Source organism: Diceros bicornis, chromosome 7 (assembly GCF_020826845.1).
Source record: "Diceros bicornis minor isolate mBicDic1 chromosome 7, mDicBic1.mat.cur, whole genome shotgun sequence".
Lineage (NCBI taxonomy): Eukaryota > Metazoa > Chordata > Mammalia > Perissodactyla > Rhinocerotidae > Diceros > Diceros bicornis.
The window spans coordinates 58,615,052-58,630,462 of NC_080746.1; the positions used below are offsets into that span (position 1 = coordinate 58,615,052).

Sequence of the window (15,411 nt, forward strand, 5' to 3'; positions counted from 1 at the left end):
TGCACAGGAGCAGCGGTGAGACCCATGTGCTGGGGTTGGTATGGACCCGTGTTCAGCATGTTCAGGTCCCTGGCAATCTTCAGTTCCCAGAAGGGCTGTGGTGACTGAGGAGTCATGCTGATCCCCACTTGTCTCTTTGTCTCACCAGCTGGAAACTCTGAAGCAGGAAGCAGCCACTCTTGCTGCAGACAACACCCAGCTCCAAGCCAGGGTAGAGGCGCTGGAGACCGAGCGGGGCCAGCGGGAAGCCAAGCTGCTCGCTGAGCGGGGCCACTTTGAAGAAGAAAAGCAGCACCTAGCTGGCCTGATTGCCGAGCTACAGGGCTCCCTGTCCAACCTCAGCCAGGCCAAGGAAGAACTGGAGCAGGTCTCCCAGGCTCGGGGGGCTCAGTTGTCTGCCCAGGTGGCCACATTGACCTCTGAGCTCACCACCCTCAATTCCACGCTCCAGCAGCAGGATCAAGAACTGGCCGACCTGAAGCAGCAGGCCAAAAAGGAGCAGGCCCAGCTAGCACAGACCCTCCAGCAGCAAGAACAGGCCTCCCAGGACCTTCGCCACCAGGTGGAAGAGCTGAGCAGCAGCCTAAAGCAGAAGGAGAAGCAATTGGAGGAAGCCAGCAAGGAGTGGGAGGCAACCAGGCGCGACTATGGCCAGCAACTGGCCACTACTGCTGAGGAGCGGGAGGCCTTCCTAAGGGAGAGGGATTCAGCTCTCCAGCAGCTGGAGGCATTGGAAAAAGAGAAGGCTACCAGGCTAGAGGTCCTGCAGCAGCAACTTCAGGCTGCCAGTGAAGCCCGGGACAGTGCCCAGACCTCAGTGACACAGGCCCAGCGGGAGAAGGCAGAGCTGAGCCAGAAGGTTGAGGAACTCCATGCCCATGTTGAGGCCGCCCGCCAGGAGCAGTGTGAAACCCAGGCCCAGGTGGCAGAGCTAAAGGCCCAGCTGAGGTCTGAGCAGCAAAAAGCAACCGAGAGAGAAAGGGTAGCCAAGGAGAAGGGCCAGCTCCAGGAGCAGGTCCGGGCCCTTGAGGAGTCCTTGAAGGTCACCAAGGGCAGCCTTGAAGAGGAGAAGCATAGGGCTGCAGAAACCCTGAAAGAGCAGCAACGTTGTATCTCCAAGCTGGAGGCAGAGATCCAGAGCCTGGTGGAGCAGCATAAGCGGGAACGGAAGGAGCTGGAAGAAGAGAAGGCTGGGCGCAAGGGGCTGGAGGCCCGATTACAGCAGCTTGGGGAGGCCCATCGGGCTGAGATGGAAGCCCTGCGGCGGGAGCTGGCAGAGGCCATGGCCTCCCAGCGCGAGGCTGAGAATGAGTGTGAGCAGCTTGCCAAGGAGGTGGCCACCTGGCGTGAGCGGTATGAGGATAGCCAGCAAGAGGAGGCACAGTATGGTGCCATGTTCCAGGAACAGCTGATGACCCTGAAGGAGGAATGTGAGAAGGCCCGCCAAGAGCTGCAGGAGGCAAAGGATAAGGTGGCAGGGATAGAGGCCCACAGCGAGCTCCAGATAGGCCGGCAGCAGAGTGAGCTAGCTCAGCTCCATGCCAGCCTAGCCAGAGCCCTTCAGCAGGTCCAGGAGAAGGAGGTCAGGGCCCAGAAGCTTGCAGATGACCTCTCCGCTCTGCAGGAGAAGATGGCTGCTACCAGCAAGGAGGTGGCCCGCCTGGAGGCCTTAGTGCGCAAGGCAGGTGAGCAGCAGGAAACAGCCTCCCGTGAGCTACTCAAGGAGCCCCCGAGGGCAGGAGACAGAGAGTCCAAGTGGCTGGAAGAGCAGCAGGGACGCCCATTCTGCAGCACGCAGGCCGCACTGCAGGCCATGGAGCGTGAGGCAGAGCAAATGGGCAGTGAGCTGGAGCGGCTGCGGGCTGCGCTGATGGAGAGCCAGGGACAGCAGCAGGAGGAGCGAGGGCAGCAGGAGAGGGAGGTGGCGCGGCTGACCCAGGAGCGGGGCCGGGCCCAAGCTGATCTTGCCCTGGAGAAGGCCGCCAAGGCAGAGCTTGAGATGCGGCTACAGAATGCCCTCAATGAGCAGCGTGTGGAATTTGCTAGCCTGCAAGAGGCACTAGCCCATGCCCTGATGGAAAAGGAAGGGAGAGACCAGGAGTTGGCCAAGCTTCGTGGGCAGGAGGCAGCCCAGAGAACAGAGCTGGGGGAGCTTCAGCAAACCGTGGAGCAACTGAAGAAACAGCTGGCCAAGAAAGAGGAGGAGTGCCAGCAGTCTCTAGGGACGACCAGTGGAGAAGACGCTTCTGGGTCAAGAGTGCAGTCTGAGGCTACTGGAAAGACCGAGCGAAAAGGCCCTGAGCTGGAAGCTCTGCGGGCAGAGGTTAGCAAGCTGGAGCAGCAGTGCCAGGAGCATCAGGAGAAGGCCTACAGTCTGGAGCGCAGCCTAGAGTCTGAGCGCGCCGAGCAGGCCAGTGCTTTGGAGACTTTGCGGGGCCAGTTAGAGGAGAAGGCCCAGGAGCTGGGGCACCTTCAGGACACCTTAGCTTCATCCCAAAGGGAGCTGGCCACCCTCCGCACCAAGGCCCAAGATCATAGCAAGGCTGAGGATGAGTGGAAGGCCCAGGTGGCTCGCAGCCAGCAGGAGGCTGAGCGAAAAAACAGCCTCATCAGTAGCTTGGAGGAGGAGGTGTCCATCCTGAACCGCCAGGTCCTAGAGAAGGAGGGTGAGAGCAAGGAGTTGAAGCGGCTGGTTATAGCTGAGTCAGAGAAGAGCCAGAAGCTGGAAGAGAGGCTGCGCCTGCTCCAGGCAGAGACAGCCAGCAACAGCGCCAGAGCTGCGGAACGCAGTTCCGCTCTGCGGGAGGAGGTCCAGACCCTCCGGGAAGAGGCGGAGAAACAGCGGGTGGCTTCAGAGAGCCTGCGGCAGGAGCTGGCCTCGCAGGCAGAGCGAGCGGAGGAGCTGGGCCACGAATTAAAGGCATGGCAGGAGAAGTTCTTCCAGAAGGAGCAGGCCCTCTCTGCCCTGCAGCTCGAGCACACCAGCACACAGGCCCTGGTGAGCGAGTTGCTGCCTGCTAAGCACCTGTGCCAGCAGCTGCAGGCCGAGCAGGCAGCTGCTGAGAAACGCCATCGTGAGGAGCTGGAGCAAAGCAAGCAGGCAGCTGGTGGGCTGAGGGCAGAGCTGATGCGGGCCCAGCGGGAGCTGGGGGAGCTGGTGCCCCTGCGGCAGAAGGTAGCAGAGCAAGAGCGAGCAGCCCAGCAGCTGCGGGCAGAGAAGGCCAGCTACGCGGAGCAGCTGAGCATGCTGAAGAAGGCTCATGGCCTGCTGGCAGAGGAGAACCGGGGGCTGGGTGAGAGGGCCAGCCTCGGCCGGCAGTTTCTGGAAGTGGAGCTGGACCAGGCCCGGGAGAAGTATGGCCAAGAGCTGGCAGCTGTGCGTGCTGATGCTGAGACCCGTCTGGCTGAGATGCAGCGGGAAGCACAGAGCACTGCCCGGGAGCTGGAGGTGGTGACTGCCAAGTACGAGGGTGCCAAGGTGAAGGTCCTGGAGGAGAGGCAGCGGTTCCAGGAGGAGAGACAGAAACTAACTGCCCAGGTGAGGTGCCTGGCTCAACCACGCCCCCAAAGATCAGACCTGAGAGAGGGCACGTTGTTTCTTCTGTATTCCAGGGCCTCCGGCTCCCACATTATTGCACTGTCTTGTCTCCTCTCACTCACTGGGTGGCAGACGAGGAGAGGTGGCTGGTAGAGTTCAAGTCTGTTGCCCCCTATTATCCTAAAGAAAATAACAATAGCCTCTCCTTCCCTCAAGGGTTTGTCCCTGGAGAGACAAGCTGTGAAGGCCGTCAGCCCCTTCTGGAGGCACACCTGTAGTGCAGGCCCTAAGCCACTGGGGACTAGAATGAGCCAAACTGGCATTATTTTGATTACTGGAAGTCTAGTTCCTTGGGGGAAAGTATCAGAGCCTCAGCGAGGTCGGCCTGGCAGCAGGGCCAGTGCCTCTTTGGCCCTCATCTCACTGTCTCCATTGCTCCTCCCCCATGCACAGGTGGAGCAGCTAGAGGTATTTCAGAGAGAGCAAACTAAGCAGGTAATGCCTGGGGTCCTTGATAAATGCTGGCTGCTTAAGCGGTGACCAGTCTCGGTGCATGACCCCAGCTGCAGCTTGCCTCCGCCAGCTCCCGTTGTGAACTGTTTGTGAAGGGGGCAGGGTCAAGTCATGGAATCCAGGCCCAGGCTGCCCAGGAGTGCGGTGTGCTGGGCCCTCTCTCAGGCCTCATCCCACCCATCCCAGGTCGGCCTCTCCATCCTTCTGCACTTGCTCACATCTGCCTGTCAGGGACAAGGGGTAGGGTAGGCTTTATCTTTCCCATATCTGAACCAGTGACAGACAATCCTTAGGATTCCCAAATCTCCAAGTCCTTTTCCAAGTTTGGGTATTTAACTGAGAGGAACAGCAGAATGACTGTAGGCCTTGTTTAACACAGCTTCCTTCTTTCCCACAGAAGCCATAAAGGTGATGTGCAAGGTAGCCCTCACAGGTTAGGGAGGGTTGTGAGCTTAGGACCTCTGACCGTCACCCTCTGTGGCTTTAACCCCAAGCATGGTATCAAGATGTCTGGGAGCAGGGAGGCTAAGGTTGAGGGGAGCAGGAGGGGCCTCCACCAGAGGAGGTGGCATGGTCTGGCTGCCTCGCTCTCACAAGGATCTCTGTGCTGCTCTAGATGTCAAGGCTATTGAGCTGGTATTTAGTGGGAGCACCCTTGCTCCACCATCCCTCCTACCCTGTCAGTCACCTCAGGCCTGCTGAGGAATCGGGCCTTCCTCTCCTCCCATCACCAAGGAGCCTGAGATGCTGGGGACAATCAAAATGAATAGCAAACAGTTAGCAATGGAGCCCTTGCCTCTCGCCTTTGCTGATCATGCTTGAGCTCCTGGAATGCCTGGAGGAGCCAGGAGTGCTGTGGCTGTTCTCCCTCCTGTCCCCTCCCTCCCTTTGCTCTTCTTTGTGGGAGTAGAGTGGGCTCGGAGTACCTTTGCTGCCCCTGCTGTTGTCTTCCAGCCGTCTCATTCCCCATGCTAACCACAGCAGCCACACTGCTAGCACCAGCCCTCATGGCCTGTGGATATTGGGAAGAGGTCTGAGCATCTGTGAGCTTTTGCTTTGGCAGTTTCTGGGAGGAGGAGGGATGGGTGTTCATTGAGTATGTCTGCTTGAGTTACAGACTAGGTCCCCTGTTCCTCTCCCCAACCTAGAAAGGCTGGGGCTGGGAATGGCGGCAGCAGTAGGGTGGTGGTGAGGTGTCAACTCCCCAGAGTGGATTCTGCTGAATCTGGCAGCTGCAGGGATTGGGCAGGCCTCTGTTTCTGCAGACTGGGGGTGGAGGCGAGCATGGACAGGTGGCTCTGGCAGCACCTGTGTTGGGTCACCTCACTCTGGTCCTGCCAACCAGCCTAGGCAGCAGCAGGCTGTTCCCTAATTCGAGGCCCGAGAAAGGACCTGAGTTTCTTCTAGGAACACTGGGGACTGGTCTGGGGAAACCCCATAATTTATCTGGACATCCCGGGGAAGGCCTCCTGAGTCTTCTCTTCTCCTCTTCCTTCCCCTGCCCCAGGTGGAAGAACTGAGTAAGACGTTAGCTGACCATGACCAAGCCAGCAAGGCGCAGCAGCAGAAACTGAAGGTGGGATGGCTTGGGGATGGGCCTGACCTCTGCCTGCCTCAGAGTGAGGATGGGGATGGGAAGGTGCTCTCTAAGCCCTTGGGCTGTGATGGGTGTGCGGGCAGACAAGGGGCACCCTGGGGGCTTAAGAGACCTGCCTGTGGCTCAGGAGTCCCTGCATGTACGTGGCTTCTGGGAGCTCTCGAGGGAAGACTGGAGTGGCTCCCATCCTCAGACCTTTGCTGTCCACTACAGTAGCCCCTAGCTACGTGTGGTTATTTAAATTTAAATTAAATAAAAACTTCAGTTCCTTAGTCGCACTAGCCACATTTCCCCTGCTCAATAGCTGTGTGTAGCTAGTGGCTACCATATTGGACAGGGCAGATACAGAATATTTCCATCATTGCAGATAGTTTTATTGGATAGTGCTGGTCTAGACAGTCTGGCCTCAAGGAGGGAGAATGGCAATGATATTTAATATTAAAATGCAACGTAATATTCTTAATGCTTTCAACAGTGTCACCTTGGATTTAATATTTGCTTTTTTGCAGTTCTAGGCTTCACAGCTTTTAGTTAGGGGCAACGGAATTGGGTGACAGTGGCCCTGGAGCTTGCTAAAGCCCTGGTGGGTCACAGGAGTTAGTGGGAGTGCAGAGCTTCGTTTCCCCAGCTCACTTCCATGTGCTCCATACCATGTCATGATTTTGTGATAAACAGATAGTTATTCCGCTCCTTTTGGGGGCCTTCCCGGTGCTAGGAGATGTAGGAGAGGTAAGGCCAGATGGTCCTGTCCAGTGTCTACTATAAACTAAGCACTTGCTGGCATTGCAGGTGGACAGAGAATCTGACACAGGCCCTGCTTCCAAGGAGTCTGTGGTCTGGATAGGCAGCAGTGCCAGCATCATAAATGAACCCACACAGGCTTTGGAGTCAGGTGGACCAAGGTTCAAATTTTACTCTGCTATTTAGTCACTATGACCCTAGTCAGTTTGCTTAAATCTCTGAGCTCAGTTTCTTCATCTCTGAGAGGGAGATAAAGTTACTTCCCAAAGTGGTTTTGAGGAGAAATGAGTTCACATGTCCTCAGAGATCTCAAATGCCAAGTGCCTAGCTCCATGCTCTACACAGGGTTCCTGAGGATCAGTTCCCTTCCTCCAGGGGAGAATGACTGTGTATCGTGGAGAGAGAATGAGACAGTTTGTGCCCAGTCTCAAAGAAGGCAAAGATGGGACTGTCAGAACTGTCAGAAACAGCATTAGCTGCTCCGGGAAAGCTCCTGCAGAATGTGGACCTTCAAGTGTGTATGGTGTTTGAGTAGGCTGGAGCTGGGAGGGGAGTAAAAGGATTTCTTGTGTGTTCTGAGAGAATATGCAGGAATCTGAAAACACCCATGGAGCCCAAGAGGCTAGGGCAAGTCAGTGGAGCAGCCAGACCAGCCACCTTGATCAGCCTTTCTCATGCTTTCCAGGCCCAGGGAGGTGAGAGCCAGCAAGAGGCCCAACGCCTCCAGGCCCAGCTGAATGAGCTGCAGGCTCAGTTGAGCCAGAAGGAGCAGGCAGCTGAGCACTACAAGCTGCAGGTGAGGAGTCTAGTGCTGGTCCACTCTGCCCTCCCTCCTGCCCTCCTGCTCCTGTCCCACCCTCCCCACCCACCCCGTCTGTGCACACAGATGGAGAAAGCCAAGACCCATTATGATGCCAAGAAGCAGCAGAACCAAGAGCTTCAGGAGCAGCTGCGGGGCCTGGAGCAGCTGCAGAAGGAAAACAAGGAGCTGCGGGCTGAAGCCGAACGGTTGAGCCGTGAGCTGCAGCAAGCCGGGCTGAAGACCAAGGAGGCTGAACAGACCTGCCGCCACCTTACTGCCCAGGTGCGCAGCCTGGAAGCACAGGTAAGTATCAGGCTGGACAGACTCCCTCACCCCTGTCATATTGGACTCCCGTGCCCTCCTCTCCTAGGCCACCCCTGCCTTGGGCTTCTCTTCACTCTCCCCGGCCCCTCTCCTTCTCAGGTTGCCCATGCTGACCAGCAGCTTCGAGACCTAGGCAAGTTCCAGCTGTCGACTGACGCCTTAAAGAGCCGGGAGCCCCAGGCTAAGCCTCAGCTGGACTTGAGTATTGACAGCCTGGATCTGAGCTGCGAGGAGGGGACCCCACTCACTATCACCAGGTCAGGAGTCACCCAGCCTCCTTCAGTCTGTTGTCCATCGAGTCCCTACTGTTTATCAGGCTGTACCCTGGGCACTGGGGCTATGAGATAAACAAGATGTGGTCCCTTTGCCCTCTGGAAGCTTATTCTTAGAGAAGAATAAAGAAAAAGTATTACAGGTGTTATGCCAGATGTTTGTATAGGGCACAGTGGGAGTAAACAGAAACAAGTGGTCAGAAAAGCCGTCACGGAGGCTGTCATTCCTGCTCTGAGTCTTGAAAGAAGCCATAGGAGTATGCCTAGTGGACAGAGAAGAGCGGTGAGAGCAAAGCCTGAGAAAGAGCCTGGCTGGGCTGGAAAGTGAGGTTGGGAGGGCTTGGGCCCTAATCCCAGAGGGCCAGCTGGATTCGCCATTGAAAGAGGCTGGCATTTAGACCTGATCCTAAAGGCAGTGAGAGACCTTGGAAGGGTTTGAAATTGAGGAGTATGTGGTCAGATTTGCATCTTAGATGGCTTATCCTGAGAGCCAGTGTAGAAGCTGAGACTGGAAACATATTTATTGTTTTTATTAAACAAACACTTATTCTTGTCAGATAGTGTTATGAACATTTGAAAAATATTATTTATCTTCAACAGCCCTATAATTATCTCCTTTAACATGAGACTGGGGCATAGAAGGGTGGTCACTTGCCCGAGGTCCCACAGTGGCAGAGCTGGGCTTGAACTCGGGCAGTATGGCTCAAGTCCTTGCTTGTCACCACTCTGGTGCTCTCAGATGCTGTTGTAAGTCTTCGTGAGAGGTGATGAGGCAGACCAGGGAAGGATGTGAGAGTAGAGTGGGTGCAGTTAGGAGAGCCGTTAGGAGACTTGCCATTTGGGGTTGGCAGGAGAGGGAAGAACTAGGGTTGTGTCCATGTTCCTAGCTGGGGGTCTGGTGGTGGCTGCTCCCACTCACTGAAATAGGAGGTACAGGAAGAACAGACTAGATGGGCTTAGTCTGGGACATGTTCATTGTGGAGTAGCTGTGTGGGGCAGTGGATATATGGGTCTGGAGAGCAGGGTCTGGGCTAAGGCAGAGGTCTGGAGTTGCCAGTATTGACAGTTCATAAGAGCCATGGGAGTGGATGGGCTTACCAGGGATGGAGAGTGGATTGAAGGGAGGGCCCAGGTCAAGGGCTCTCCCGGGTATCTCTGAAAAAATGAAAGAAAGAAAGGGGTGCTTGACCTGCTCTGCTGGTAATAAATGTAGAAACGGGTCACTTGGAGCAAAGGGGTGGACAAACTGCCTTCTAGCCCCAAGAATGGCGCCTCAGCAGGTTTCTTTTCTACAGCAAGCTGCCTCGTACCCAGCCAGATGGCACCAGCATCCCTGGAGAGCCAGCCTCACCCATCTCCCAGCGCCTGCCCCCCAAGGTAGAATCCCTGGAGAGTCTCTACTTCACCCCCATCCCTGCTCGGGGTCAGGGCCCCCTGGAGAGCAGCCTGGACTCCCTGGGGGATGTCTTCCTGGACTCAGGCCGGAAGACCCGTTCCGCTCGTCGGCGCACCACGCAAATCATCAACATCACCATGACCAAGGTCAGGCTGCTGGGAGTAGGGCTGTAGGACAGTATTGCTCACTTCCTCTCAGGGGCATCTTTCCATCAGATCCTCAGAACAGCTTTGAGAGGCAGGCAGGGCTGACCAGTTCATATCTTTCAGATGGGAAAGCTGAGATCCTGAGAAGGGCATGACTTGCTTAGGCCTCTTTTGTAGAAAGGGGCAGGGCTAGAATTGGCTGCCTAACTGCTGACTCTAGGGCTGGCATGCTCTCCCTGTGTAGCACTGACCCAGTGCAGGATGAAGGGAGAGAATATGGAGAAGTTGCAGCCCAGCCTGTGCCTCCCAGCACACCCCTTGGGTTGCTGAGATGAGTTGTGGTGGCCCCAGTGGGCTGCCTGCCAGGTTGGGGGCTCTGGTCCTTGTTTCCATATCGCAAGGAAGTTGGGGAGGAGAGAGATGCCTTTGGTGCAGCAGGGGCACCTCTGTGTACAGGGTGCCCTCTGCTGCTAAGAAGTTGGAGGAGTTCTAAAAGATGGTCAGGGCCCTGGCAAGCTTGGGCTGAGGGACAGCGGGGGCTGTGGGATGAGCGGGACTGGCTCAGGAGACATGGGTTCCAGCCCTGGCTCTGCTACTTCTAGCTGTGTGTCCTTTGGGCCAGTCACTTCATTTCTTCACACCTCACTTCTAAAATGGTCTGATACATTTTGCCTTCTTTCCCTCAAAGCATTGTTAGTAGACTCAATGGAAAAATGGATAGAAAAGAGTCTTGAGAGCCTCAGCACCTTGTGCAGGATTCTGGCAACAAGGCCCATTTCTTGCAGACGTGCAGCTAAGGACCCCTGCAAAGCAGTGTGGGAACACATGCAGATGTGTCATGGGATCTGAGGCGCTTTAAGGAGAGGAACAGGAGGCTGCTTTATAGCCCCACACCACTGCAACAGATTCTTCCTCTCTTCTAGAAGCTAGATGTGGAGGATCCAGACAGCGCCAACTCATCCTTCTATAGCACGCAGTCTGCCCCTGCTTCCCAGGCTGGCCCACGAGCCACCTCCTCTACCCAGTCTCTAGCTCGCCTGGGCTCTCCTGACGATGGCAACTCAGCTCTGCTCAGCCTGCCTGGCTACCGGCCCACCACTCGCAGTTCTGCTCGTCGCTCCCAGGCCGGGGTGTCCAGTGGGGCCCCTCCAGGTAAGGGGACTGTGGGGACTTACCACACCCAAAGATTAGACTGGAAGCAGATCCTGGCAAAGGGAAGGGACAAGCTTTTAAAAACCCAAGGCTGGGGCCGGCCCCGTGGCTTAGCGGTTAAGTGCGCGTGCTCCGCTACTGGCGGCCCAGGTTCGGATCCCGGGCGCACACCGACGCACCGCTTCTCCTGCCATGCTGAGGCCGCGTCCCACATACAGCAACTAGAAGGATGTGCAACTATGACATACAACTATCTACTGGGGCTTTGGGGGAAAAAAAGGAGGAGGATTGGCAATGGATGTTAGCTCAGAACTGGTCTTCCTCACAAACAAATAAATAAATAAAATACCCAAGGCTGACTTCCTGGCTCCCTTCCAGCACCTCGCCCACCCCTCCTCAGGGGCCATGCCTATCCATCGAGGGGCTGTGCTGGGCAATCAGGCTGACGTTCATCTCAGCCACGGTGAACCAAAAATGCTCACACCAGGAGCCTGGGATTCCCAGCACAACAGTGATGTTCAGCTGCTGTCAGGAATCCTCCTTGCCCCTTCTCAGGTGGTGAGGGGATGTCAGAAGGGCCAGGCTGGCCAGTGTTCTCTGCTCAGATTCTTCTGGGAGGCTCTTGCCCTCAGGGTCCCCCTGGCTATCAATTCCTGGCCCTCAATTAGTTTCTTTTGGTGCCACAGCCTGTGCATATGGTCTCTTTTGACCTCCTCAAGGAGAGAGCAGTGAGCCAGCCCCCATGGTAGAAATGGAGTGTGAGCCCTGCTCCTGTCTCTGCAGCACTGAGCAGAGCAGGATTCTGGGGTACTGGGCTTGAAGCCCACACAAGGCTGGCGAGATGCCAGGGCCAGTGGGCGACCTGCTGCCTCTACCTTCACTGCTCCTGGCCTTCCAGCCCCACTTGCTCCAACTTCCCTGCCCTCCACAGGAAGGAACAGCTTCTACATGGGCACTTGCCAGGATGAGCCCGAGCAGCTGGACGACTGGAACCGCATTGCAGAGTTGCAGCAGCGCAATCGAGTCTGCCCTCCGCACCTGAAGACCTGCTATCCCCTGGAGTCCAGGGTGAGCTCTGGGGTCATCTGCACAGGACCTGCCCACCCTGGCTCACCTTCCTCCCTTGGCATTCCACCCCAGTGCTGCCTGCTGAGGAGGGTGACCTTGAAGTCACTGTGGGTGAGCAGGAGCTCGGAGAGGTCTGCTTAGGACTTCTCTTCTATGGCCATGGTACAGGGTACAGGTACAGAAGACGACAGGAAGTGAGGCCTTTTGTGATAGGAAGGCCTCAGCTGCTCCATATTGCCAAGCCAGTGAAGAGTTCTGGGGCATTCCTGCTTCTGCTCCATTTCCAAACAGCTTGGGTCCACTGACCACTTCTTCCACCCCATGCAGCCTTCCCTGAGCCTGGCTACCATCACAGACGAGGAGATGAAAACCGGTGACCCCCGGGAAACCCTGCGCCGAGCCAGCATGCAGCCAACCCAGATAGCTGAGGGTGCTGGCATCATCACCCGGCAGCAGCGCAAACGGGTCTCCACAGAGCCCCACCAGGGCCCTGGCACCCCCGAGGTAGGGGACATTGGCTCCTGTGTTTTGTTCTATTGAGCAGCCTGCCCAGGTCAGGCCCAGCTCACCAAGTTTGAAAAGTGGATTAAAGGGGAGGCTTCTGGCTCAGTGCTGGTTGGACAAGTTGACTTATAAGGTCCACTCAGCTCTGAGACACCTGGCTTTGGATGTGAAGTCTTTTTGCCACTGTCTGCCTAACTGTCCCCTTCCCCATAGTCCAAGAAGGCCACTAGCTGTTTCCCACGCCCTATGACTCCCCGGGACCGACATGAAGGGCGCAAACAGAGCACTACCGAGAAGAAAGCACCTCCAGCTATCATTAAACAGGTTAGTCGAGGGCTAAAGGGAGACCCTAGAGCAGCAGGTTGGCCTGGGAAGGTAGTGGGGGCCCCGCTCCCAGTTTGACAGTCCCTTCCCACAGGCTGACCGCCGCCAGTCAATGGCCTTCAGCATCCTCAACACACCTAAGAAGCTTGGGAATAGCCTTCTGCGGAGGGGAACCTCAAAGAAAGCCACATCCAAGGCCTCCCCGACGACCCGCAGTGGAACCCGCCGCTCTCCTCGCATTGCCACCACCACAGCCAGCGCCGCCACTGCTGCTGCCATTGCTGCCGCCACTGCCACCCCTCGGGCCAAGGGCAAGGTGGAGGCACTGACAGGGGAGGGTTCAACTCTTAGGAAACCCCATGGAAGCGTGGGCACTCCCCCAGACTGCCATGGGGTGGCTTCCAAGGCAGGGCCAAGCTAGACTGCTGGAGGTTGGGGCCTGAGAGTGGGTGCTCCCTGTCTTGGTTAGTTGTTCATTATTGAGGAGACGAGACAGACAACTCCATTCCTACTGAGAACACCCAGAGCTACTTGGGCACAGCCAGTGACTGGTAACCTGAAGGTAGATGGATCCAGGGCTGCACCAAGGAAGGGGCCCTAATCAGGGATGTACAGGACCAGGAAGAGGTCTTCCTGAGCCAACTGGTGCAGGCTGGCATCACAAGTCTCATCCAGCTAAGTGACCGTCTCCCTCTTTTTCAGGCAAAGCACTAAAGGGCCAGTACCAGTGAGTGGCCCCACCTGTGTCCCCGATGCTGACCTCGCCTGGTCCTTCTCCTTCTACTATCCCTTTCAGTGCCTTCTCTAAGCTCCCAGGCCAACAGTGGCCAAACCCCTAGAGACAGTGATGCCTGCCCACACCCCGGCCTGGTACCTGGACTTTCACTGGAGCCTGCGCCAGGTGAACAGATGTGTCCTGAGTTGGCCTGGGAGGCCTGGAGCCTGGACAGTCTGGGTCCTCTCTCTACCTTGCCTCCTGTGTTTTCTTAAAGTCACTTCATCACAACCAGATTTGAGGTCCTTGGGCCCAGCCAGTCTCCTCTCAGCCTCTGAATCTAGAAGGGACCATTGGAGGAGCAGGCCCTGGTCCCTGCTGCTCCTGGTGGCTGGGTCTGGCAGGGGCCCTTGCTCTTGAAGTCTAGCACTGGGCATTGACCTGGTGGGAGCACCCCGCCCTCTGGATGCCCAGGGCACGGCTGCCCAGAGGATGCTCTTTTCCAGGACAGACGGGCCTATGCCTCGGGGGTGGGAGGGTAACGGAAAGGGGCGGGGGGGGGGGCAGCCTTCAGTGGCAACTCATTCCCACCTTCCCCAGACTTGCACTGGGGTGGGATTGGAGTGATGGGAAGGTTTTTAAGGGCCAGGGATGGATCTTTTCTAAATGTTATTACTTGTAAATAAAGTCTATTTTTCTCCCTTGAGTGCTGAGCTGCCTTGATGTGTGTGGGAAAAGAAGAGAAGTCTGGGCTCTTTCAAGCATACCTTTGTCCCTGCTGAGTCTTCTAGACCCACCTACCTTCTCAAATCCCTTCTCCTGGCCCTTCTGGGGCCACAGGATCTTCCCACCCTCTGTTTCTGGCCTCTGCTCCTAAGGAGCATTATGGCCTGTCCTCTTCTCAGGGCCTGTGTCCCCTGAATCTAGTTTTATCTTGAGCTTCTGCATGACAGTCCCTCTCTTCCCATACTGTCTCCTGGGAAGGGCCAAGTTCTGTGAGTGGAATGATGGCCTAAATGAGCGGATGTCAGCATGCCTCCATTGAAAAATCATTTATGAGTGCCCATTGTGGGCCCTGCTGGGTATGACAAAGATACAGCTGTGGATCAGAAGCAGTCCATTAGAGGAAAAAAAAAGAATACAACATTAAATCAATGCAGAATGTGGCCTGAGCTGAGAGTGCATAGACCTTGACGAACAGGTGGCGTTTCAACCAGGCTTCCAAGTTCACCTGTCAGGATGGTGAGGCAGATGGGACCCAGTGGAGGGCGGGGCTTCTTGAGCGGGGGGCATCACTGTCCTCAGCCCAGCCTGGGAAAGTGAAGGCAGACAAGGATCAGGGCTGAGGGAGAAGGGACATCTCTTGTCACTTTCCTCCAGGCTATGCCTCCCCTGCCTGAGTCCTAAGTTCCTTTTAGTTTCAACCTCAGGCTTGGGGACTTGGGGAATAGTGGGCATTAGCTGGAGCCTGCTCTGGGCAGAGCCTGCCCCTTCCTCCCCACACTGGAGCAAAGCTCCTCTTGTCCCTGGAAACCTTTCCTCGGGTTCCTCACCCAGAACTGGGCCAGGATAACATGACACTGGGCAGTCTGCTCAGGATCCACGAAAACACAGGAGAAGCTGGTGCTGCGCAGGGCGGGGCTCAGCTCCTCCAGCACCAAGGCCCTCCGCAGCTGGGTGCTTGTGCCCCTGCGCTCCCGGCTACAGCAGAGAAGGAAAGGCCATGAGAAGACTGCAGGCGGAGGCCTCCCTCCTGCTGGCCTCCCTGCCACGCCCCTCACCTGGTGCTGCCCTCCCGCAGCCGGCCTGGGAGGTGTTCAATGAAGGAACCATTGCCCAGCCAGTAGAGGATACTGAAGTGGAAGCGGCTGCAGGCAGTACAGGACAAGGTCAGCGTTCCATCTGGAGACACATGCGGCTATTAGCCCTGCCACAGAGCAGACCCTCCCCTCTGCCATGCTGTGGCCTGCCCACCCTGCCCAGCTGCCCAATTCCCACAATTCAGGAACCGGAATGCTGCTGTGCACACCACCCAGGTGGTGAACTTAGTCCCTTAAAGGGGACTGTAAGGGAGTAAGCTATAAGGTAAGCCCCGGGGCTGAGCAAGAGGAATTTGGGGATGGGTCCTTGGTTCAGGTGATGACTCCTGAGCTTGTTTCTTCAAGATGACCTTTTTCTAGTGCCCAGCTTTGGTAATTCTAGAAGCTCTAGCTAGGGAGGCAGCACCAAAAGGCCACTGCTCCTCTGAGGTGGCCCGAAGGCAAGCAGGCTCTGAGAGGAGGGGCTGGGCTTTGGAGCACACTGAACTGTCTCCATCCC

General features: G+C 56.6%; 2 protein-coding genes across 17 annotated transcripts in view; one reads left to right on the plus strand and one right to left on the minus strand.

Annotated features, from left to right (window-relative positions):
- The window catches only part of NUMA1 (nuclear mitotic apparatus protein 1), a 64,647-nt gene extending 51,006 nt beyond the window's left edge, over nucleotides 1-13,641 (plus strand). For 4 of the 6 annotated variants that reach the window (XM_058545677.1, XM_058545679.1, XM_058545678.1 and 1 more), the window contains exons 14-26: nucleotides 149-3,538; nucleotides 3,992-4,033; nucleotides 5,559-5,627; nucleotides 7,075-7,185; nucleotides 7,276-7,494; nucleotides 7,615-7,772; nucleotides 9,083-9,329; nucleotides 10,253-10,481; nucleotides 11,413-11,549; nucleotides 11,877-12,053; nucleotides 12,267-12,377; nucleotides 12,472-12,693; nucleotides 13,080-13,641. In XM_058545677.1, coding sequence (XP_058401660.1) covers nucleotides 149-3,538; nucleotides 3,992-4,033; nucleotides 5,559-5,627; nucleotides 7,075-7,185; nucleotides 7,276-7,494; nucleotides 7,615-7,772; nucleotides 9,083-9,329; nucleotides 10,253-10,481; nucleotides 11,413-11,549; nucleotides 11,877-12,053; nucleotides 12,267-12,377; nucleotides 12,472-12,693; nucleotides 13,080-13,091 — 5,124 coding nt within the window. In that variant the 3' untranslated portion in view covers nucleotides 13,092-13,641. The remainder of the gene's footprint in view (nucleotides 1-148; nucleotides 3,539-3,991; nucleotides 4,034-5,558; nucleotides 5,628-7,074; nucleotides 7,186-7,275; nucleotides 7,495-7,614; nucleotides 7,773-9,082; nucleotides 9,330-10,252; nucleotides 10,482-11,412; nucleotides 11,550-11,876; nucleotides 12,054-12,266; nucleotides 12,378-12,471; nucleotides 12,694-13,079) is intronic. The other 2 variants (XM_058545681.1, XM_058545680.1) reach the window with 2 other exon arrangements.
- A 488-nt stretch (nucleotides 13,642-14,129) lies between these two features.
- Nucleotides 14,130-15,411, minus strand: part of RNF121 (ring finger protein 121) — an 83,274-nt gene continuing 81,992 nt past the window's right edge. For 10 of the 11 annotated variants that reach the window (XM_058545701.1, XM_058545693.1, XM_058545690.1 and 7 more), the window contains 3 exons: nucleotides 14,874-14,994; nucleotides 14,646-14,793; nucleotides 14,130-14,403 (listed from right to left, as the gene is read on the minus strand). In XM_058545701.1, coding sequence (XP_058401684.1) covers nucleotides 14,320-14,403; nucleotides 14,646-14,793; nucleotides 14,874-14,994 — 353 coding nt within the window. In that variant the 3' untranslated portion in view covers nucleotides 14,130-14,319. Of the gene's footprint in view, nucleotides 14,404-14,645; nucleotides 14,794-14,873; nucleotides 14,995-15,411 lie in introns of those variants that run through there. The other variant, XM_058545695.1, reaches the window with a different exon arrangement.